The sequence below is a fragment of the Rhipicephalus microplus genome, unplaced genomic scaffold, assembly GCF_043290135.1.
Source record: "Rhipicephalus microplus isolate Deutch F79 unplaced genomic scaffold, USDA_Rmic scaffold_18, whole genome shotgun sequence".
In the NCBI taxonomy this organism is placed as follows: domain Eukaryota; kingdom Metazoa; phylum Arthropoda; class Arachnida; order Ixodida; family Ixodidae; genus Rhipicephalus; species Rhipicephalus microplus.
Genome location: NW_027464591.1, coordinates 5,075,421 through 5,100,896, shown reverse-complemented (window position 1 = coordinate 5,100,896; position 25,476 = coordinate 5,075,421). Strand labels below are relative to the sequence as shown.

General features: G+C 47.1%; 1 protein-coding gene across 1 annotated transcript in view; it reads left to right on the top strand.

The window, feature by feature from the left end:
- LOC142785137 (uncharacterized) overlaps window positions 1-25,476 on the top strand; it is a 67,741-nt gene that overhangs the window by 22,386 nt on the left and 19,879 nt on the right. Inside the window, exons 2-3 of the mRNA XM_075883580.1 lie at window positions 15,051-15,209; window positions 21,408-21,533. Of these exons, the coding sequence (XP_075739695.1) occupies window positions 15,051-15,209; window positions 21,408-21,533 (285 nt within the window). The remainder of the gene's footprint in view (window positions 1-15,050; window positions 15,210-21,407; window positions 21,534-25,476) is intronic.

Here is a 25,476-nt window from a genome sequence, read left to right as displayed (position 1 = left end):
GGCGTGGACGTGACATCGTCCACGTCACCCGCCTTAAGCCATATTATAGCCCTCTGCCTTCAGACTCTTAGGTCGCCAGGATGGCTCTTTTTCGGCGGGGTCAAATTGTGAAGAAAACGCATCGTCGGCAAGCAACATCGCCAGCGCTTGGGTACTGGGTGCTGGGCTTCTCTCGCTCGGCTCTTGTTGATCATCGCCGGCATCTGCTTGACCGTTGCTCTTTCCCGATCGTGTTTTCATTGTAGGGCCACCGTCGCAACAGTCGACAAAAAACCCCTTTTCAGATCTTACTTCAATCATTGCTAGTTTCGTTAAAATCACACGTGAAAATTGATTTTTAGAATGAAGCGAGAACAAATTGTCGTACAACATGAGAAGGAAATACAGACCAGAATCAGGGGTTTGATATGCAGCACTGGCTATAAATGAAAAACCTTTCAAAAACACCCGCACAAGCTTTCATGATCGGTAATTTGAGACATAACTCTAATAGTAATATCTGCTTCGGCACCTTACTCCAATCATTGCTAGTTTGGTTAAAATCACACGTCACAGTTACATTGTTAGAATAAAGTGAGAAGAAATTGTCGTACAACATGAGAAGGAAAGACAGATTAGAATCAGGGGCTTGATATACAGCAGAAACTATAAATGAAAAACCTTTCAAGAATACCCGCACAAACTTTCATGATCGGTAATTTGAGACATAACTCTAATAGTAATATCTGATTTAGCAAATATGGCCACACCCAACCACGTAATGCACAATTACGCCTAAAATATCTTATATCCGAGAGGAATAATCTCGTCGTCCTTAATGCCGTCATGCAGCGAAGTTTCAGTTATGATAATCAAATGAAAACTGCAGGACAAAAGCAGTGTTTCAATTTTATCCATCTTATTTACTACACTTCAGGCATTGAAAGAAAGGATGAGAAAGTTGGGCCCTGATGTTTCCTTCAGCTACGCAACTTTTTCAACTTCATCTGGATTCTTTCAGACACAGCGTGTATTAGTCGCATCGTCCCACACATAGTACCGGCTATCGATGCGTAGTCTTTCGTGTATCAATGACACCAGTTTTTCTGACTTTCTTTCAGCATCTGCATTCTTCCAAAGTTGTTTCCGCCTTCTCAGGGTATCAGAAGAACAATTATTTTGCAGAGCCATCAGCGTACCTCTCAGTTTTCTCTATTTATGAAACGCTGTCTGCTTTTCAAATTAACCTTGAAAATAAAGTATAGCTGAATGGTTCCTCAAAACACTACCAAGCCGGTGTATTCTGGCTACAGAGGAACATTTTACTTTAGCATCCTTTACGATTTTACGCCGTAGCTCGGACTCCATTTTATTCTCGTTTTCTTAAATGCCAAAAACTGCGATATTATTCTTTCGACCCCGATCTTATAATTTTACAAGATTTCTTTCATGTGACTTCAGATATTTCTCAATATTCAAAACGCAAACGCTTAGTATGTCGATATAATCAGCCTTCACAAGAATTTCATTTACCCTGTTTCATTTACTCAAAGAAGGCATTCACAGACTTTTCAGTTTCTTCAAACCTTTTCTTGACTTCTTCCAGATCGTCTTTTATATTATTTTGACCATCTAAAAGCTTTTCAAACATCTCTTTAGCAGGCGAACGAGAATTTTCTTCAATATCTCCGCACAACAACAGCTTACAAACATTGAAGCAAGTACTAAGCACTAGCGGCTGTGGGCATGGGAGTACAATAAAAAAAACGACTATAATTTTTGTAAGAGGTGTCATAGCTAACCTGAGGGACAAAAAGACGACGCATTTTCAATGCTTTGTTATTTGTCTTTCCACCATGCCCACTGCAAGTTTTTTGAAGCTGGTGTGTATTTATAACGTTCTTCATTGATGGCGTTACGCTGCCGATATGTTATTCGTGTTGTAAGTACTGTTGTAAGTGAATGCGATATACAGCAAGATCTTGTCCGAGTTATTATGCTCTAACGTAGGCATACAAAGTACGTCCGCTAGTGCTATAAGGTGTTTTCGTTTGTGGAATGGCACGCTTTCTCTCGCTGTAGAGATGCACCACTGAGCCTCACAACTGGGTGCAATATAGTTCGGCTGTGAATGCATTTTACCTCTCAGTTATTATCGCTGAAGGAGTGCAGTATCTCAATACCACATTTCTCAGTAAAACCCAGGCTGCTTCTGTTGAGTCCCTTTTTAAAGACGGATGGAATAGGCTTGCTGGTTTAAGAGCTGACACTTTACTACACTGGCAATTATGGATGTAACTGTTAGTCTTGCCCAGTATCTGCTACTGCATAACATTCAGGTGTAGTTAAAATGATAACAGTGTGTCTATTATACCCCGCTCTAGAGAGGTGTTAAGTTTTAGATGCGGAAGCATCTTATACTCGCGCCTTGTAGTGCGCCGTCCGCACCGCTTCTCGAACATTCGACAGCTGACGCGCGCGCATGCGCCGTCGCCCACTCTTCCACCATATGTGCATCCCTTCCTCCTCTACACACCGCGCGCGCTTCACTCCTCCACCATCTGTGCACCCTTCCTCCTCTACACACCGCGTTCGACATCTACAATTCTCCTGATTCTCCAGTGGACGCGCATGTGGCGTCGCGCTTCGAGAACATTGAACAGCTGACAGTGCATGCGCCGTCGTGCTGTATATATACTCAAGGTCGGCGCTCGCTCGCTCAGTTGCCGCTAGGCGGTTGGTTTGTACGGCGCGTCGACGTCCAAGGTCGCGGTGAAATGAATTCCAACGAATCCACAAACACAATGATCGACGTCCCTTCGACCAGCGCCGCCCTTTCGCATACGTGTGTACGTGTTCACTCATTTAACACCCCCTCCTACAACCACGTTAACCAATATAGCCATCGACCCAAGTAAGTCGCAATTTAACACCCCATTTAACTACCACGTTAACCAATTTAGCCATCGACCCAAGTAAGTCGCACTTTATCACCCCGTTAACCAATTATATGCTCCGCATCCTCCTCAGTGTTCCCCCGAGGGAAGCTGCGGGCAATTTTTTTAGCTTAAACTTACCTTTATACAGGAAGTCGTCACTCAAGGGAAATAATAATCATCTCGGAAACCCTAAGCGAGATCCTTCAGCAAACTAAAAGACTAAATTTTGGTCGTGGTGCTGCGGAGAGTGTAGCCGTGCGAATTGCACCCAAAACTGCGCTATCTTAATCTGCTGCATTGCTTGTATTGTTGTATTTGGAGGTAGTTCAACAAATCCGGGCAATACAAGAGAGTTTATGCTGTGGTGTGAGAATTTTCTTCCGTGCTGCAGTGCATTGCACTTAGGACTGGACGTGTGGCGCTGATAAGCCTACAATTCCGGTGTCGATATGAGGTTCTGTTCGAGCGTCTCCATCGAAGTGCGAAAGGGATGACTGTGTTGGAGCTGATGCAACGGCTCTTTGAAAGTCTTTTTCTTTCATAGTGCGAAAAACCCCCGATAAAACGTCGGTATCAGTTTTATATATGTGGCTATCTTTTCGTCAAAAAGTGCTTCATAATATGCAGTGACAAATATTATTTCGTGGTCGTGCCCGCAAGAAATCTGACAGGTCTGCAGCTTTAGCGATAGTTCAGTAGGTCGTATGGTCCAAAATACCGCATGTACCCGATTCACGTGCTCGGGAAAACTTACAGAGATCACCATGACGTTATCCAACGATAACTGTAGCAGAGTGGCAAGAACGCCAAGGCTGCCGCAAAAAAAGTTAGCTGCTTCTAAACCACGACCCCAAATTCCCGCCACCCTGCTGAACGCTAGCATGCCACATGCTGCAATTCGTTGTCCTCCCCTTGGCAGCGGCCAGTGCCCCCACACGATCTCCTCCCTTGCGATCACAGGGTTGAACTCGAATCACGGAGAGAAGTTCGTGGCACCTACTCAGGTAAACGCTGATAACGATGGAGACTGCCGACCCGCAAGTGGTGGGATAGAACCGCGGTCGCAGCGGCCGCATTTTCGATGGAGGCGAGAATGCCTGAGGCCTGTGTGCTTGGAATTAGGTGCCTGTTGACGAACCCCAGGTGGTCGAAATTTCGGAAGCGTTACACTACGATATCTGTATTAATGATATTGTTATGTAAAAATTACACGAGGCGTGTCTATTTAGAATTTTATTGACAATGATATGTTACAGCATCGACTAAGATGGAGGACAGCACGCACAATCGACAGAACACTTCCTCGTTGTCGTCTTCTGACCGCTGATATGTCGGCTACGTAGAATTACCCCCCCCCCCCGGCGGTTTAAGGGCCGTCTCGGTGCATATTAATTACGGTCTTCAGTAGGCAGGTGGTAAGGTTCTAGCCGGCTGACGTGCACATCATCACTGGGTGTGGTTGCAGACAGGCTTGTGGTCTCAGATGCAGGAATGACCTCATAGGTTACGTCGGCTACCTGGCAGATGATACGGTAAGGACCCATGTAGCGAGACAACTTCTCTGATAAGCCAACTCGACGAACTGGGCACCACAGAAGAAACAAAAGAACCGGGTGAGAAGCGAATGTCAACATGCCGGCTGTCGTAGATGACTTTATGGGTGGCTTGCGAAGGCGAAAGTCTAGAGCGGGCTATCTGACGTGCGCGGTCGGCACGAGCAATAACATCGCGTGCATATTCAGTTGACGGCGTTGTAGTGGTTGGAAGTACGGTGTCGAGTGGTAACGTCGGATCACGGCCATAGAGCAAATAAAATGGTGAATAACCAGTGGTGTCGTGGCGCGAAGAATTGTACGCGAAGGGTCACGTGAGGTAGCGCCAGGTCCCAGTCATGGTGGTCGGAGGACACATACATCGCGAGCTGTCCGTGAGGGTGCGATTTAGGCGTTCGGTAAAGCCATTTGTTTGAGGATGGTAGGAAGTGGTCAACTTGTGCTGCGTTGAGGAAGATCGCAGAAAATTGCCGATTATTTGAGACAATAACGCGTGGCCGCGATCCGGGAGTAATTGGCGAGGAGCGCCATGGTGTAGGATGACATCGTGGAGCAAAAAGTCCGCAACGTCAGTAGTGGTGCTGGTGGGGAGCGCTCGAGTGATGGCATACCTATTGGCGTAGTCTATAGACACGGCGACCCACTTGTTGTCCTATTTCGACTCAGGAAAAGGACCGAGGAGATCTACATCGTCACGGAAGAAAGGTTCGGTTGGGATGGAGATCGGTTGAAGAAGTCCAGCCGAGGGTGCAGTAGGTCGCTTCCCACTTTGGCATTCATCGTAGGAGGACACGTAACAGCGAACGGACCTGACGAGACCGCGCCAAAAAAAAAGTGGCGACACGCATGGTCGTACAACCAAGATACACCCACATGACCAGCCGTTGGTTCATCTTGAAGCTCGTGCAGCACGGTTGAATGCAAATGTTTTGGCACGACAAGAAGGAGCTCAGAGCCATCTGGTTGGAGGCTACTACAATACAGCGTGCTATTTAGGAGGACGTACATGCAAAGCGATGCGTCATTCGGAGCAGATTCGAGACGCTCAATAAGTTGTCGCACGGAAGCATGAAGGCGTTGTTCATCACCAATCTGAATAAACTTGGACATTGACATGACGCTGAGGCTAGGCTCGATTTCTGATTCGTCGGGATGATCAACAGGGTAGCGGGATGAGCAATCGGCGTCCAGATGAAGACGCCGAGACTTATAAGCAATCGAGTAGGAATACTCCTGTAGGCGTAATGCCCAACGGCCAAGTCAGCCAGTGGGGTCCTTGAGAGAAAAAAGCCAACACAGCGCGTGATGATCTGTGACACGTAAATGGAGGCCATACAAGTAAGGACGGAATGTCGAAACCACTCAGACAAGGGCGAGACATTCCCGTTCTGTTATAGAGCAATTGCGTTCAGACTTTGAAAGCAGACGGCTTGCATACGCGATTACATCGTTGTTGCCCCGCTGAATTAGCGCCAAAACTGCACCAATTCCGTCACCACTCGCGTCTGTTCGCACTTCTGTAGGAGCATCGGGGTCGAAATGTGCAAAAATAGGAGTGGTCGTTAGAGCGGTAATTAGCTGAGAGAAGGCGTCAGCTTGAAGAGGGCCCCAACAAAATTGGACGTCTTCTTTGAGAAGGTTGGTGAGTGGCCGTGCGAGTGCCGCAAAGTTTTTCATGAACCGGCGAAAGTATGAGCAGAGGCCCACGAAACTGCGAACATCATGGGCAGAGCGGGGGACTGGGAAGTTTGCTACAGCGCGTACTTTCGCCGGGTCTTGTCGTACGCCGGCAGCGTCAACAAGGTGACCCAAAACGGTAATCTGACGAAGACCGAAGTGGCACTAGGAGAAATTGAGCTGCAGGCCGGCCAGTCTAAATATGGATAAAATGGTCAAAAGGCGTTAGAGGTGGGTTGCGAAGGTAGGTGAGAAATGATCACGTCGTCCAGGTAACACAAACATGTCGACCATATAAATCCTTGTAGGAGCGTGTCCATCATTCTCTCGAAGGTCGCTGGAGCGCTGCAGAGACCGAAGGGCATGACCTTGAATTGGTAAAGACCATCAGGGGTAACAAAGGCGGTCTTTTCTCGGTCCATGCCTTCTACAGCAATTTGCCAGTAGCCAGATCGGGGGTCAAAAGATGAAAAAAAGGTGGCGCCCTGGAGGCAATCGAGGGCATTGTCAATGCGTGGTTGAGGGTAGACGTCTTTTTTGGTAATTTTGTTGAGGTGGCGATAATCAACGCACAAACGCCATGAGCCGTCTTTCTTCTTTACCAATAGCGTGAGAGATGCCCAAGCGCTCGATGATGGTTCGATTACGTTTTTCGTAAGCATTTTTGCCAAATCTTTTTGAATCACTTCTCGCTCGGACGCTGACACGCGGTATGGCCGACGGTGAAGGGGGCAGAGTCACCAGTGTTGATTCAGTGAGTGACAAATTTAGTCTGGCCCAAGGAACGATTGTCGGTTTTGAAAATGTCACTGTATGGGGTCAAAATCTGGCGGAGAGCGTCGGCCTCGTGAGGCGAAAACTTCGATCCAATCATGTTTCAAAAAATAGCATCGTCTGAGCTGGGTGACCGTGAAACTGCGTCTCCATCAGGAGCAGATACAGCGACAACACTGGCGTCCTCTGTTATGGCAGTTAGCTGGGCTAGAGACATCTGGCAGGGCAATACTTGAGGGGTGAACTAAAGTTAAGGAGCGGAAGGAACACACAGTTATCCGCTAGGGTCGCGATAGTATGAGGCAAAGTAACACTATGTGTCAGCCGAACGTCAGTAATCGGCGTAACGATATAACCGCCGTCAGGAACGGGAGGGGCCTGTATCGAGTGTGTCATCTGAAGCGAGCCCGCGCTATGCGCAGACGGCGCTCCGCGCAGGCTGTCATCCTTGCCACTCACATGAATATAAGCACACTCGATTAAAGGCAGTGGGTCGTTCTCCAGCAACCCGAGGCTGGCGTCCTGCTTTATCGCATCGTGCGATACATGATGTCAGAAGTTGTGAGTAACCGGTTTTGATAGGCGTCCCGGGGCGCCTGGAAAAGAACAGTGATGGAATTCGCGAAGCCACCGGACCCACTACGTTTTACAGGGGACATCAGTAGGAACTGGAAGTTGCTCATACAGAAATTCAACCTGTTCCTGTTCTCGTCCGAAACCACCGACAAGAAGCCTCGCCCAGAGACTGCGAAAGGTGCCCTTCTGAGTATCGCAGGCAAAGAAGCCATTGAGGTCTACAACACCTTCACTTTTGCGGAGGGCGAAAGCGGCCTTGACTACGCTACGGTGGTCAAAAAGTTCGAGGAGTACTGTGACGCCCAACAAAACGAAGTCTACGAGCGGTACGTCTTCCGGAAGAGAGTCCAGGAGCCGGGTGAGCCTTTCGAACATTTTCTGAGAGATTTCAAGACTCAAGCCCGAGCGTTCAACTTTGGCGCATTGACTGATCCAGTGGTCTGAGACCAAATCGTCTTCGGAACTAGGATAATAAAGTAAGAGAGAAGCTCGTAGCAGACAACAAGCTTACCTTGGAAAATGCCGAGAAAACTTGCAAAGCAGCAGAAATATCCGCAGCACACCAAAAAGCTTGGGGTAAAGACACGAAGCAGGTTGACCCGGTGTGCAAACAAAGCCACGTGGCACGTACTGACAGGCGCAGAGACCACAAGTGTCGGAAATGCGGGCGAACACACGAGCCGCGTGATTGCCCTGCGTTTGGAAAGACATGCAGAAAGTGCAAAAAAGGACCACTTCACAGTTTGCTGTATGGTGACTGCTAATGTCGACAAACTTGAAGAGTCTGAAGACAACTTTCTCGTCCTCGTAATTTCGGGTAACAAAATCGACAAGGAACGCGACTGGATTGTAGAAGCACGCGTGAACAATGCGTCAGTGCAACTCAAAGGACACGGGATCTGAAGCTAACTTGCTGCCCATCGGACCTTATAAAAATGCACCCGATGCCACTACTTCAACCGAGCAGTGCAGTTTTGCGTTCCTACTGTAGGGGTCTGATTAAACACTTGGGCGTTATCAGGGCAGAAGTGGAAATTGACAGTCGCAAAACCATAATGGACTTCTTCCTCGTGCGCAACGGACGTCAAGCGATACTTGGCCTGCAAGCATGTAAACAAGCAGGACTCCTGTCTCGACGAGTTCACAGGGTATCTGAAAATAGCTCAGAGAAGGTGGTTAAATACTTTCCACACTTGTTTTCTGGCACAGGCTGCGTCCAGCAACGCTACCGGATGGTGCTCCGTGAGGGAGCCAAACCAGTCGTCCAAACGACTCGCCGGGTGCCCTTGGCCTTACAGGAACCACTCAAGGAAGAACTATACAGCGCATGGAGCCAGCCGGAATAGCCGTCAAAGCCAAAGAACCTACAGATTGGGTGAGCCCACTTGTTCCTGTACGAAAGAAGGACGGCAAGCTTCATGTTTGCATTGACCCTTTAGATATTAACAAAAATCTAAAGCGGGAGCACTACGAAATGCCTCGACGCGAAGATATCGAAGGAGAACTCGCAGACGCCGTAGTCTTTTCACGATTAGATGCGAACTCTGGGTTTCATAAAATCCCGTTAGAAGACGAAACTTGAGGATTTGTACATTCTCAACACCGTTTCAACTTTATCGGTTTTTGAGGTTGCCATTTGGCATTTCGTCGGCGCCAGAGGTCTTTCAGCAGACGCTCAATGAAATTTTTGAAGTAGTCCCTGGTGTAAAAGTGTATGTTGACGACATAATAATCTGCGATACATCTTTCAGCAGATGCTCGATGACATTTTTGAAGCAGTCCCTGGTGTAAAAGTGTATGTTGACGACATACTAATTTGGGGTACTTGCATTACAGGCTGCAGAACGTGCGGGCTTGATGTTAAATCGAGCAAAGGGCACAGTCGGCGTCTAACAGATCGAATTCTTGGGCGACGTTATCGGTGCTGAAGGCATCAGGCCCAGCCCTTTCCTTATAAAGGGTATGACTGAAATGCCGCCACCAGCAGATAAGGTCACAGTCCAACGAATGCTGGGTGTTGTAAACTATTTTGCCAAGTTCGTGCCGTCGCTCACTGAGAAAACAACGCTGCTCAGAAGCTTCATCAAGAACGACGCTGTTTTTGAATGGTCAGAAAACCGAGCGCACAAATGGAAACAACTATGCGATACTTTGAGCAAGCACCCACTGCTAGCAATATTCAATCCCAAAAAAGAAATTAAAATGCCCTGTGACGTGTCGCAAAATGGAATGGGTGCCGCGCTTCTGCAATGACATGGCAACCATTGGAAACCGGGTGGCATATGCGTCAAAGGTATTAGGGAGTTTTATAATACCGTTTGCAAGCGCTGCGGGCGTTGCGGGCGTAGCGGGCGTCATGTGAGTTTTAGAATAGCGTTTGCCCTACTGCGATCCGCACGCACGATCACAGTGACGCCGTAGCCTCAAAACCAGTGCTTGCGGGCCACATGCGGGCCAGCATCAACGCCCGTAGCGTCGAAACCAGCGTTTGCGGAACACATGCGGGCCGCCATCACCACACGCGATTTTGGATTTTCTTGCGTGCGGTCCGCAAACGTGAACGCCGACTCGCGCTACGACGCATGCGCAGTGGAAGCGACCGCACCGCAAGGGCTCGCGGTGCGCTATTCTAAAACTCACTATTATCGGATACGGCGCAGCGGTATTCTCAAATAGAAAAAAAGACAATGGCCATTCTGTACAGCTGTGAACGATTTGACCACTTCGTATACGGACACAAAGTAATAGTCGAAACTGATCATCACCCCTTGATCACCATCTATAAAAAGCAATTGGCGATATCGCATCCAGGCTGCAGCGGTTTTTCCTACGGTTATTGCGTTACGACATCGACCTATACTTCGTTCCAGGGAAGCAGCTGATGCTCGCCGACAAGTTATCAAGGGCTTCAATGAAAGACGACGGGGCTGACATCACGAGTGACGACGCAGACGTGCACGCTGTAAGTTTAGTGCAGTAACTTGTCAGTGACTACACGTGGAACAGGCTTGTAATGGAAACCAGCAAAGACCAATATCTAAGCTCTGTTCGTAACAGCATTGTTGCCGGCCGGCCCATCAAAGGAGAGCTCATGTCATTTGCTGGCAAGCTATATCTGAAGTCAAAGACGTCGATCTTAAAGGCTGCAAGATAACACCAGCAAACATGCGGAAGGAAATCGTGGAAAAGATCCACCAAGGACACATTGGCTTGAATAAAGCAAATTAAGAGCACGCCGTACAGTATTTTGGTCCGGAATTAATTCTGATATTGACAAATTTGCTCAGGCCTGCGCATTTTGCAAAAAGCATACGTACTGCCAGCCACGAGAGCCATTTGAAATGCGTCCTGTGCCAGACCAAGCCTGGTATGGGGTTGGTAAAGACCTATTTCAATACGGCTGAAAATCGTATCTCTGCGCCTACGACGCCTATTCAAACCTCCCCTAAGTAAATATGCTCAAAGAAACGTCGGCGTGAGTGGTGATCGAATCAATCAGGGCCATCTTTGCCCGATATGGTATCCCCATAAAGGTCTGTACAATGGCCGAAAATTTGCAAGCAAAGAATTTGCTGCATTTTCAAGAGCGTACGAGTTCCGACATGTTACCTCCAGTCCAGAATTCCCGCAGTCCAACGGGCTAACGGAAAAAGGGGTACAAATAGTGAAGAGGATCTCAAAAAAAAAAGCATGGAAGCTAAACAAGATGTTTGGCTGGGGCTTCTCTCGTACAGGACTACACCGCTGGAAGCCGACGGCCGATCGCCTGCGGAGCTGCTCCAGCGTCGGATCCTGCGCTCGACGTTGCCGTGCATCCCAAGGAAGCCCGGAACCCCGGAACCCCAGTCTTCGAACGCCGCCAAATGGAGACCAACAAGCGCCCACTGGCTCATCTAAAGGAAGGAGATGTCGTACGAGTGAAGAACGAGACGTGGACTACAAAAGCAAAGATCGTAGAGCTGTTGGCTCAAACCTGGTCCTAGAACGTCTTCACAGAGGGAGGGAGGTTACTGCGACGTAACCGGCAACACACTTTACCCACTCAAGAAGCCTTTCACAAAGATCCCTCAGAGCTTGTGAAATGCGACGACGAAAGTGCTTCAACACAAGTGACACCAGTGTCAATGCCCACAGCGCCTACTGTGCCCAGAGCTCCAACCTCTGCGTCACCTGTTCCGGCTCTGCGGAGGTCGCTATGGCAGCGTAAACCCCCTCGCCATCTAACTTTGTGCAAGCGCCATGAAGCATATGTGCAACCTGTGTTAACGATGGGACCGTCGTACAGATGAACCAGTGACGTAATCTACGCAAACTGCACTTTCTTGTGTTCCTCTCCAGTTCCGTGTTGTCTCCTCTCAAACAGAGGGGCCTGTATTGAGTGTGTCATCTGAAGCGAACCAGTGCTATGCGCAGACGGTGCTCCGCGTAGGCTTTCACCCTTGCCATTCACATGTATATAAGCCCACTCGATTAAAGGCAGTGGGTCGTTCTCCAGCAACACGAGGCTGGGGTCTTGCTTTATCGCAGCGCGCGATACAGGGTCGATGACAAACACACGTACGCGACGGCACGAGTTGGCAGGCGAATGAAAGTGGTTGGGCTCAAGCGGCTGGTGGGCTTTGCAGAGTGGTTGGCAAAGATTGGAAGATCGAGGCTGAGGATACCAGATGAACAGTCGATCAAGACCGAGTGTGTCGAAAGGAAATCAAGGCCAAGTATGAAGTCATGAGGACAACAGGCTAGCACGGCAAAAAGGTCCATGGCGTGATGACCAGCAATGCTGACACGAGCAGTGCTCATTCCGATTACTGGTACAGTACCGCCATCGGCAACGCGTATTGCCTGCGTCGTAGACGGCGTCATAATTTTTTGCAAGCGGCGGCGTAGAGAAGCACTCATAATAAACAGGTGCGCACCTGTGTCAATGAGGGCGGTCACAGGAACATGGTTGACTTATATACTTCAAGCAAGCAGGCGTGGAAAGCATCAGTAGAAAATTTTCAGCCGTCATTAGTATTGCAGCTTCACCTCCACAAGCTGCGATATCTAGTTTTCCTGCTGCGATCGTCTAGAGAACTCGGTGAGGAAAAGCATCGAGGCGGCGGAGAGCAGGATTGGCGACGCAGCGGCGACGGTGAGCGGGAGCTGCGGCGACCGAACGAAGGGGCATCAGTGTAGCGGCGACCGGGCAAAAGGGGCGTCAGTGAAAAGCTTGTAAGATGACGACGAATAGAAATAGAAGGGTGTGGCGGCTGAACGTCGAGGGGTCATCGGGCGTATGTCTGCATAGGTAGAGAAGGTCTGGCGTAGTTGGTTTGACCAACGGCGGCGCCAATAGCGAGAAACGTGCCCAGGCTGGTGGCAGGAAAAACAAATAGGCCGGTCGTCGGGTGTTCGCTATTCTGAAGGGTTACGGAAGGGCATTGTTGGAGGTGAACGGCGAGCGTGTCCTGGGGAGTGAGACGGGCCTTTAGGGCGAGTCCAGATACATGCTGATGAAAGGCCGTGTTCGCAAACTCCTGCATCACCACAGCTTGTATTAACGCCACTGACGACTGCTGTTGGTCAGAGGCGAGCGTTGTGAAAATGAGTGGCTGAAGAGGAGCCGGACAGGCGGCTTCAATTTCCCGACGAACAATGCGCGTGACGTTGTCATACGTGGGGGACTGACGGGTGGCTTCACACGATGAGGTTGCGGCCGTGTGGGACAGCCGGGTGAATCGCTGAGTAATACGGCAGCTCTTGGCTTCTTCGAGCCGCCGGCACCGTTTAATGATGGCGTCGAGGGTGGCAACGTTGCTGTACACTAGCAGATTAAAGGTGTCGTCTGATATGCCTTTCAGCACATGGGCCACTTTCTCAGACTCACTCATGTGCTCGTAAAACTGGTGGCATAGGGCGATGACGTCGTGAATGTACGCGACGTACGATTCCGTCGACGTCTGTGCACGAGCCGCCAGTTGATTCCGCGCTGCGATCTGCCTTCACCGGTGTTTCCAAAAGGTCGCGGATCTTCTCTTTAAAGGAATCCCAGCTTGTAATATCCACTTCGTACGTGCGTCTTGAACCACAGCCGCGGTGGGCCATCGAGGTAACAAAGCACATTGGCAAACATAAGAGTCGGGTCCCACCTATAGCTTGCGCTGACCAGAAAATACACCGGGATCACAAGCAGGAGGCAGAGCAACGTACATTTCAGGGAAGGGGCAGGTGATGAAGACGATGGTTGTTCAACCTGTGACTTGGTTGGACCTACGATGATGAGGCCATTGCGGAGCTTCGTGATGAAGACAGGGAAGTACTTCGCACCTCCGCCACAAAGATGTTACGTAAAAATAGCACGAGACGTGTGTATTTGGAATCTATATTGACACTGATGCGTATGGCATCAACTAAGATGGAGTAAAGCACGGTGGCGCATTCCTCAGACCACTTCCGCATTGTCGTCTTCTGACCACTGAAATGTCAGCTACGTAGCAATATTGTGCTTCTGGGACGTTCAACACCTATGCTGTTATTATTATTGGGTAACGATGGAGGCCGGCTTGTTTGACGAGAGCTGTGTACACTGTATGCTGACGCCTACATCCTGCGAGGTCTCGTCGTCTTTGTCCTTAACGTCGCCATCAGATGCTCCTTCCCGGTTTTGAACGTCCCCAGCGACGGCCTGTTCGGCATCGCGGGACTCTATCCTGCCTCGTAAATCACCATCTCTGAATTTTCAAATCTTCTTCTTGGTGCTGAATTTATCCTTGCCGATTAAATTCTTCGCGCTCTAGTTGTCAACGAACACCCCGTCATCCCCTAATGCAGCCTCGTTGGACACTTTCCATACTCACCGTTATGTCTCTCATGTGGCACTAGCTAACACTCCCAGGACTACGCAAACACATGTGACCAATCAAATAAATTGCAAAGCGACAACTATTTTCCGTTAGTTTCATTAGGTCGTATCTAACGGAAAGAAACTAACCTGATCTTTTCTCTCGTTCATATTGTCGTGTTAATGCTGATGTACACATGACAAACATGCTTACATCAAAATAATCGCGCTAGTTATGCTATGACCGTGGCGGCTTCGGGACATATGTATCTTCATTTGTACTAAGCTGTTGTGGTGTATTAAATGTACTATATCAAATGCGCGTCAGCAAACGCGCGTCATGTTATGGGGCCCAACAAGGTAATAAAATGATATCAAAGCTGTCACGCCCATATGTTACATGCAAGCAGCAATACTCCAACGACGACGTGTCATTCGCACACCTGATATGTGCCACTCTATCGAAATGTTTAATCGATTAAACGGAAGGACCACCTGAGTGCCTATAGGCAATCGGCAGGATCATGATACGTTTCATGATTTTAGCGGTAAGACTTTTTTATGTCCGTTATGCTATTATTGTGAATAAGTGCAGTATTTTCTGTATGAAACATTGTATTCTCACAATTACTCGGGTTTGGTATAGGCAGTCTAATTTTTTCCAAAACCTTTAATTGACTATTAATAGCCGTGTGTAGCACATGCTTAGCACAGTTTTGCATTCTTTAGGGCACTGGCTTGCAAACTCGCCTCCCTGACTGATAATAGATCTGAATTCAACGCGAACAACGTGTCTACAAATGCTACAAGCGGGGAGGCACCCTTGACGCTACGCCTGGCCTACGCTGGTTGCTTCCCGAGGGGCGTAGCTGACGACAAGGTCGACGAGTAAGTAGCGCATCAAGTTCTGCGAATCATAGCCTTGCACACGAGCTTGTTCTCGGGTCAATGAACCACTTATACTGGTTTTATTACAGTCATGCTAAAGACAAGAGTTAGAATAATCCTCAACTATGTTACTCTGCTCTAAAGAACTTTATACTACTGTGTCACGACACGAGAGAGTTAAACACCTGAAGGCCACGCTATTTTTGATCAGTTTGAAACAGTCGGCGTTCGTGTCGTTAGTTACTTCCGCCCTTCTTGTATGTGTGTGTGTGCACTTTGTTATGAATATTTTCCTGCTCATGCAAATAGCCTCTTTACGTTATAGCCGTCTGAACCAACCTCCCTGGACGAGAGACTCAACCAGTGGGCTACACAATGTGAATATGCTCCAAACAGCTTGTTGAGCTAGTTGGAAGAATGAACTTCTATGCATTGCCAGTGCTTAGGAGAAATAACAAGAAAAGCACGCATGCAGACACAGTAAGACAAAGGAACAGCATAGAGTAATATATAAAAAGTTAAGACAGGACCCTCCCATGAGCCTTTGCGACTGATTTTGGTTCGCAGCGAACTAAACAGGCGCGGGGAAGCTTTTGCAGCTTCAGAAATGGGGACCGCAGAAACGTGGAACTCAGAGGCCATTTTAAAGTGATTAGAAAAATTACACAGCACCCGAAACTCTTTCGTGAGCCACAAAGCGTCGTTTAAATTCATCGATTAGCTTCGTGTAGGCTGCATCATCAGTGCGGCAAGCACACGATGCCACTGCGTGTCTATGCACAGATTTTAAATAAATCATGAGAATCGTTCGATGAGTGAGAACATTAATTTTGAATCCATATTATTGCTATGCACGTGCCCAGTTTCACAATATTTGAAGTACGCGGCCACAAAGAGATAGGTTCATTGCACTGAAACGCGTGGCAATACAGCTTCCATATCATAAGTATAGACTACACATATAGGCAACATTATGAAAAGACCCACAGAACAGTAAAACTGCACTGAACGCACACTGCATTTACAGTGCACAATGCAACACTGCATTGTTTGCCTCACCACTCTACTCCGGGTGACATAAACTGAAGAAAAGAAAAACAGAAAAAAAATGTTCGCAACCTTTTCTTTGTCGCCTTCGCACAAACTTGTTGCTTTTCACTTTACACTGCTCTTTCCCGAAAAACATCCACAGGCAGTTGCCGCAGCTAAAACAAAGCAATTTTAGGTGCCATGCAAGCTGTTATTGAGGCAGGAGTGTTTGAGATTGTGCCATAGCTTTAGCTCACAAAAATTTTTCTCAATTTGCCACTTCTTTCTTATTGTGCCCGTTACAAGAGCTTCAAGTAATTTGGGCGTGCCACAGATAACGATACTAAGCATAACTGCTCTTTTCAAACAATTTCACACATGCACTGAATTTTAATAAATGTATCGGCAAAAAGACAACCTAACAAACCGAATCGTGACTCGCTTTCTTGAGCAAGGAAAGTGTTTTTCCGCAAACGAGTGGCACAGCGTTCCAAACAGCTGCTTATGTGTGTTTGTGCGTGTGTGTGTGTTATAACAGTGCCTCCTTATTTTTGTGCCTGCCGTGTGAGCGCCGCTTCGCCCGCCGTGTCCTTTTCCTTTACTCTCTCGATTCTGCCCCTCGACGCCGCTTGGCGGCTATGCGCTATTACTCTCTAGCAGACGACGCTCGTTGCCGCTCGCTTGCCGGTTTTTTGCGCTTTCTTTGTCGTCTGCTTAAAGTAATCGCGAACCTTGCTCGGAGTTGTTGCCATCACAATAAAAGAAGCAGCACTCATGCATAATAAATAATAAAGGTGAAATAAACTGGCAATATGCCTCTTACCGGAGGGATAATTCGCGTCCCATTCACCTTGCAGACAACAAGTTTAACCCGTCGTTGGATCGCAGTGGCAGTTGATGGTCCACTTGTTTGCTTCAGTGGTGATGTCATCCTGCTTTTTCATCGGTCACCATGCGCTGCTGTTGTGTTACATTCTGCACTTCTAGCCAGCGAAAGAAAGAAGCAGGTGTGTCCTTTCACGAAATTCCAGTGAACACTGAGCTACGTGAACTGTGGCTATGAGTTGTCGCGCGGAAGAACTTGGTGCCGAATTCCACTTCGGATTACTCGGCCGTGTGCAGCCTACATTTTGTGGAAAATAACTTTAGGGAAAATAGCAAAAGACGCATGCTAAAGCCCGTTGCGGTGCCAAGTGTCTTTCCGCATTACCCATCCTACATGAAAAAGGAACCACTAAGGGTGAGAAGCTGCAGCAGCACTCAGAAAAAAAGTGCGATTCCTCAACGGACACGTTGGCAAGTCTGCCAAGTCGCGCCCGGAACCGGATCCAGAAGTTAGTTAGGGCAAACACGCTTGACGAAGCCACTGAGCCCAGTAGCTGGCAACAACCAGAAAGTGTTGCCCCAAGTGACATCTAAGACTTGCCTTTTGTAGCAGCAGCTAGTCACTACTGTCACTCCGCAAACTTTTTTGAGCCAACTGATGCGAAGCCAGTGGAAGAGGGTGCAGGTGCGCATGCCTTGAGTGCCTTTGGTGTTCAAGCCGACAGCAGAATCTCCGCAACAGCCTTCTTGGAGCGGAAAAAATAGCGCGACAAAGAAAGGGCGTGGAAGCGACGAAATGAAAGGCTGCAGGCAACAGTAGATGCCTACAAAAAAGAGCTGCATATATTTAAAGAAGAGTAGTGCAATGTGAGCGAATTTCTTGGAGCAGCCAGAGACCGCGATCAGGGCTGCTCTAAAGCCAGAGGGATGATGGACCAAGTCCTAAACTACAAGGTGAAAAAAAAATCAAAGTGATGTGAAATTACTATAGGACAGTGCGTGATTCTGAGAAGCTTCTCAACAAAGTCATACGAGTGTATCAGGACCGAGCTCCTCGCACTCCCGTGCAGAACTACGCTACAACGACACATGAGAACAACTGCCAGAGATGTAGGCTACAGTGAGCTAGTGAAGCAGAGGCTCAACACTGAAATGAAGTGCCTCCGGACGGAGCAAGCCGAAATTCTCAGTCTCATCATAGACGAAATGAGAATAAAGCAAGGGCTTGAATACCACAAACAACGAGACGCCTTCTTGGGAGACACAGACATGGGCCCTCTCAACCAACCAAGTGTTATCAGACTCGGAAAGAAGTGAACTTGCGAACTCGCTTTTGTGCTTTTTGATCAGTGGCCTTCACGCTAGGTTTCGGATGCCAGTGGGAAACTTCTTTACCAGATCATGCACTGGCGAACTACTTGCGGAAATGACCAAGCACATCATCAAGAAAACTGAAGAAATGGGGTTCGAGATAGTTCGAGTTGTGACAGACAACCACAAAATAAACGTTGCTGCAATAGAAATATTATCAGGTGAGAAACCGAAAACCCGAGTGCCTCATCCCGCCGACCCAAGCCACAGTTTGTTTCTGGCGTTCGATCAAAGTCACATCCTCAAAACATCCCATCGCAATTTCTAAACCTACATAGAGAACCTTTACATGGCGCAGGGGGGCTCGATTATCAAGCCGGGCCATTTTTTCACGAGGAAACACGTCTGTCCGTCTAATATAGAAAAAAATGGGAGTCAAGCCTGTCGTTTAGTTCTTTTCACCATGCAGCCGTGACGGCTTCGCCCTTCATGAAAGATCACGCCGGGCACACGTGCGACGCAGAGTTCGCCAGCGTCGGTCCAACTGCTGAGTTCATGAATAATGTGGGCAGATGGTTTACTCTCATGGACGTCAGCAACTGCGAGCAGCAGATTCACCAGAAAAATCCAGACACCAGGAAGTTTGATGATCTGGAAGACTCCAGACTTCATTGGCTGGAACTTGTTTTTTTAGAATGCATTCAAGAGTTCAAGATAGCACACGTACCAATGAACTTTGTAACGAAATAAACTCACCATGAACGGGTATTCACCCCACTCGCTAACCTCCAGGGCATCATACTTCTGTCAGATAGAGGGTTCTAATTCGTGTTGACTAGAAAGTTTTCAAGCAACCCCATCGAATCTCTGTTTGGGACGCTTCGACGCAGCGCTGGCTACAATGATATGCTTTATGTCACAAGCGCTCTTTCGGGCCTTGAGAAGACGCTGAAGACGGGCATCGTTGCGGCTTCCCGCACAAGCAATGTGCAGAGCTCAGCTTCATTCGCTTCCTCGGGGAGCAATATTAGGAACGGCGAGTCAAGCAGCACATCAACATGATGCGCGGTCGCAGCGGTGGACTCGGCGCAGCACATACTGCAGGAACTCTGCACTTTGACGAAGCCGTTTGTGCACACGCCAGATATAGCAGGAGTTTCTCTCGTCGCAGAGTACATATCTGGCGTCGCGAGTTAAAAGACTGGCTGCGAGGGCTGCGTGTCGTTAGTATTGAAGACAAAATAGAGCAGCACCAGAGCTACAGACGGCTTGATTTTCTACGAGGACAGAGGTGGCTTGTGCTACCACACTGCCGAGCTCGTGCGTGTGCTGCATGCCATGAAAAGATTTGTGGACGTGGTGCTTCTGCACTGCGCAGCTCTACTTAATTAAGCCTCCACAGACGTGCGTCGTGAAGAGTAATTATTGGCCTGCCAGTACTGCCGCGTGACCGTTGTGACTAAATCCAAAGGCGCAAATTAATAGAACTTGTGAGCAGAAAGTTCATGAAGCCACTGTTCACAAACTATGCTGTCGACTTCACCGATGAAAAATCTGTGACCAGGCTTTATCAAAGGAAGCCGTTGTCATGGAAGTTTTTGAAGCTTTAACAAGCCTGCACGACACGCGCGCACCTTCAACGTTGGAGTGACAAGTGGTTTGTTTCAACCAGCTGTTTCTTAACTTGTACTGACTCATTTCTTTTAATTTTTGACTTTTGTGCATATAATGTCTTGTTTCATTACTTCAATCTGTGAATTCCACTTATATTTCAATCGGGATCGATATTTAGCAGAGCACTCATTCGAGCTCTTGCAAAAAAAAAAACAGAATAAGGCACCTTACGACGCGTTTTTTCCTAATACGTTACCAAAACAAACGCACGAACGCAAAATTACCGAATACGAAGGAAAGTACTCGCATAAAATTGAAAAAAGCCAGTGGCTGTGCCGCTTCCACCTATACCAATCAAGCAAAGAGAGGCCACGCGAGAGGGTAATAACCTGACGCCACCACACGGTCACTCGGAGAAATATAGCGGCAATCGTAGAGCAATGAGAACGGGCGCGACGCAACAGGAACAGAAAAAAATAGAGGTGGCACTGGTTTTAAGCAATCCACGAAAATGATACGCGACGTGAACATTACAATAAAGTTCTCTGCACCAAACAGCACAATGCGACAAACGTTAATTTAAGGTTTCAATGATGAATGCAATATGCACTTTGCAAAATAATGCCAGCGTTCGCACCAAGCAGCAGCGAATCTGAGAGGCAGACGAAACAAGCAAACGAATCAGTATTGCCACCACGTCGACGACATGTGTACTTCTCTTGCATCAGATTCATGCCAGATCCTGCCCAAGGATATCTGACCATCGAATTGCAGGCAATAAAGACAGATTTAGAGCCGCGACGCGAGCCAGTGAAAGCCACAATTGTCGTCACAAAGGCACATGATGTATATTACACTTCAAAAGGTACTGTAGCAGATAGCTAGTACGTACCTTTTCTTGTACAGAGTATGTGTTGACCTTTTAGGGCCCGCGTGAAGCAGCATAGCTCCGCCAATTTTGGCTGGAGGTAGCACATTTGCGATTTTTATGCTACTATATGGGAACAGTAAGAACGGTGACATTTACTCTGTATCTGTACTAGTAGACATTATCCATTGCTGCAGAGCATTTAACATTTGCCATTCAATGTTAAACAGGGATATAAGCTAGTAATATTTAACAAAATATGGGCCACCACGAGCACACCAATGCTAGTATAGGACCATATATACTCTCTGATGCCATGACAGTTGTTTAATATTCCCTTAATCCGATATGCCAGTTGCATTCGTTCAGTGCGTGTCAAGATTCATACTACTCATTCCTGCAAGGCACGCAAAATACGTTTTGGTACAAATGTACACGACCGTAATGACTTACTGATGTTCTCAAGCTGTTTATAGAATTCGTGTCGTGACATGCCATTTCTCTTTGTCGTACATGTATTTCATGCCCAAATGACCTTTCTTGTTTTTCAGGGTGTATGACGAAGTGCTCTGGGCAACCTGGAACGAGTCCGCGGCTGCATCTGTGAGGGTGCCTTATGGCCTAAGAGAACGGGCCCTTCAGGTCTTGAGTAACGCTACGCAAGAACCAGGGGCGACGTAAGTGACCTCTGATTGAGAAGCGCCGTTTACAGTCACACTTGCGTAGTGCAATACTGAAATTTGCCTCTTTAATGGGTTAGATTTGTTATTGATAAGCGGGGTTTAACGTTCCGAAACCACCATATGATTGAGAGACGCCGTAGTGGAGGGCTCCGGAAATTTCGACCACCTGGGGTTCTTTAACGTGTACCCAAATCTGAGCACACGGGCCTACGACATTTCCGCCTCTATCAGAAATGCAGCCGCCGCAGCCGGGATTCGATCCCACGACCTGCGGGTCAGCAGCCGAGTACCTTAGCCACTAGACCACCGCAGCAGGGCCTAGATTTGTTATTAACATGATAGCGTTAAAAGGCGCGCTTCCTAGAAATTTCGGCATCGGCGTCGATGGTTGTGAGCGAGAAATCATCTTGTGAGTGACATATTAATCGAGAAAAATGCAAATAAACTAAAAAATCCCAGTCTGAGTCGTGATCAAACTCGGGTTGTTTGCGCAGCAGGCTGGTTATGCTATATAAACCTAGACAAGGTTTGTCCTATATTTGCGCTTTATATTGAAGCTTCATTCCAGTAGCCTATTTTTATGAGTGTGAATTCAAAAGTAGCTTCAAAGCCCATTCGCCAATTCGCCACATTTGAGTTTGTTTCTTTCTTTCAAAACAAAATGTTACAACATCAGCATGTATACAGGCAAAAGTCCCAAAGTAAGAAGCTGTAGTGGGACCCTTGGTTAATTATACAAATACAGATCGTAATTAATAATACAGCAAATGAACGGATTATAGAGCAAAATCAAAACAAATAAGATGTAAAACATCTACAATTACGTCAGTGGAACATAAAAAAAGCGCACATCAAGAAAAAAGCAAAGGTACAAGTAAAGAAAAAAAGTCGATTTGAAAAGAGATATGACATGAGACATTTGGTTCAGATAGTGATGTTTGAGGTTATTTTTGAAGGTTGCCAGGGAAACACGAGATTTGATGGCTGTAAGCGAATCATTCCAAAATAAAATTGCTGTGAATGCAGATGTTTGTTTGCCGTATTTACTATAAGCTATGGGGAACCAAATATTTTTATTAACTGCGAATCTCGTCACGTTTTTATTGTGCCAAAATCACGTGACATTAATGGAAGCGGCAGGTTGTTATGAAACAGTTTGTAGAATAAGACAACTATGTGGAATTGAAACGAATAAATAACTGGCAAGATATTGTATGAGCGGAGTAATACAGACGCATGCAAAGATTGTGTGAATGTAGAAGTGATTATGCATATTGACTGATTTTGGATGTGTTGAGTTGATGACAAGTGACAAGTGTACATGCTTCCCCATGAAGCGATACCATAGTTAATGTGACCAGGAATGTGACTATGAAAGCACAACGCGAGCAGAGCCTCGTGAGAAAAAAAAGTATGTGCTTTGATTAACGCACCGTTGCCAAATAAAGTCATACGATTGAGATGGTAGCCCCGCCATGGTGGTCTAGTGGCTAAGGTACTCGGCTGCTGACCCGCTGGTCACGGTATCGAATTCCGGCTGCGGCAGCTGCATTTTCGATGGAGGCGAAAAGACTGTAGGCCCGTGTGCTTAGATTTGGGTGCACGTTAAAGAACCCCAGGGGGTCAAAACTTCTGCAGCCCTCCACTAGTATATTATTTAGTGGAGGGCTCCAGAAATTATAGTATACGTATTAACGATTGCGAATAGGTGGGAGTTCCTGAAGTACTGCCATATTTCGTTAAACTAAGCGGTAGTATTCCCAGAGAACATGTGGTTTTGATTCCCTACCGCTTAGCTTAGCAAAGCGTCTATAACTTTCTTTCCACAACCTGCTAATCTCTCTCTAGCTCAACAAAACAAAATAGTATTTTCAAAAACTTTTTCCTGTTTCACGTAGCTAGAATGTTTTAGTCGCCCCGCCACGGTGGTCTAGTGGCTAAGGTACTCGGCTGCTGACCCGCAGGTCGCGGGTTCAAATCCCGGCTGCGGCGGCTGCATTTCTGATGGAGGCGGAAATGTCGTGGGCCCGTGTGCTCAGATTTGGGTGCACGTTAAAGAACCTCAGGGGGTCGAAAATTCCGGAGCCCTCCACTACGGCGTCTCTCATAATCATATGGTGGTTTTGGGACGTTAAACCCCACATATCAATCAATCAATGTTTTAGTCAATGCATTCTGCAGTTTGCAACATGGCTAGTTTAAGTGTTACAGATTAGCATTTTCCGGTTTCTTTACGGTGAGTTAGGAAGAAACATAGGTTTTGAAGTTGTCTGTACCGTCTCGCTGTCTCGCAGTTATTTGTGTTAGCGTTATTTTTGGCTCCGGGGTACGGTAGTACAGTGGTGCTAGGCAGGATGAACCGAGCTTCTCGGGCAGACTAGTTTGCTCCGAGCTCGCTCTATAATAGCCACGGCATGAAGACTGTGTGGAGTGCGTGATAGCAGTGCCAATAAATATGACTACAAAAACGCGTGTGGCATCAGAAATGTATGTGAAACATGTGCAGTGGTTATCAAAAAAAAAAAAAAAAAACTGTTACCAGTACGTCGGCGCCGCCAATCAGTCAACTTTTCAGCCGTGTGCAGCGACCTCAACGTTTTAGTGGCGCTGTTGTTTAATACAAAAGTGTTGTCTGCTAGGGTGTCCCTTGGCTCCGCTGACGCAGGTAATGAATGCCTGTTTGTATACTCCAGATCTCATTTGTAAAAAAAAAAGAAATTATGCACCAGTGGACAGCACTCGCAATACAATGTACACGATATATACGTATACAATAGGACCATATGGAACACAAGTAACACAAGACAGCCTAGAGGTGCTGGAAGTCATGGCAGCAATTATGTTGAAAAAATAGGCAGTGAGTAATCATTTCGGTCAAATTTGTATAGTAGAATTTTCTACGACGGTTATTCATAAAGTAAAAGCCAGTTCATAATTTTTTCATATTCGCACATCAGACTGAAGAGCTATATGCAAAGCACAATCTGCTACTTTTCAGCAACAGTTCTGAAAGGATTGTTCTGGCTCGGCAGTCATCTCTTTGTCGGAGAACGCAGACAACAATGTTGGCGAATATCGTTGCTCCCAGGTGTTGTGAGGTGCACACTGTAACTACATTTTTGTATGCAAAATATTCCCTAGCTTTTCCAATTTACGGGGATTTGTGCCTTGTTTATGGACCCACTTTGAGGATTGAAACAAGTGTTAGAACATGGTGTTGAGACTTCTGAAATTGCTGCACAAATGTGTACGACAAAGAAGCGCCAAGCCAAGCATCCATACGAACCAAATTGTTCAAGTTGGCTGGATATTGCAATAGATTGACGACTAACAAATAGTGGTCTGTAAGACAGAGTCCCCCTTGTTGGTCTCACTACAATTTTCATAATTGTATGTCGCAAAGCTTGTTCAAGCTGGGTTACAAAAATGCTTACCGACCAACTCAAACACCAAAGGACGTCAAGTGGACAAGCGCTTTTGGACTGCCACTAATAAGACAGAGGTGATTTGTTTTCGCACACTGTTGCACGGGTGACGACACTTGATAGTGTACGCAATTGCAGAAACAACGCGGTGGTGCCACCACTACTTTTTACAAAAACCGAACAAAAGATAAGCAACTAGCCTACTCCCATTAGAAAATGATGGCTATAACTTTCCAAGTCAAAAAGGGCATTCTTAGTGTTTAGTTTCATAAAATATGGGCCACAATTACAGCTAACGTATACTGTGAAACACTCACCACCACAGTACGATAAATACGATAAGTACGATAAACATTGATGACATCACCAATTCTCATTCGGAATCGTCCTCCTACATGACAACGTGCATCCTTGCACCACAGTCAAAACCAAAGGAAAGATGAAGTATTTTGGTTGGGAACACTGATTGCACGCCCCTACTGTCCTGAGCCAGCACCATGTGATTATTTCCT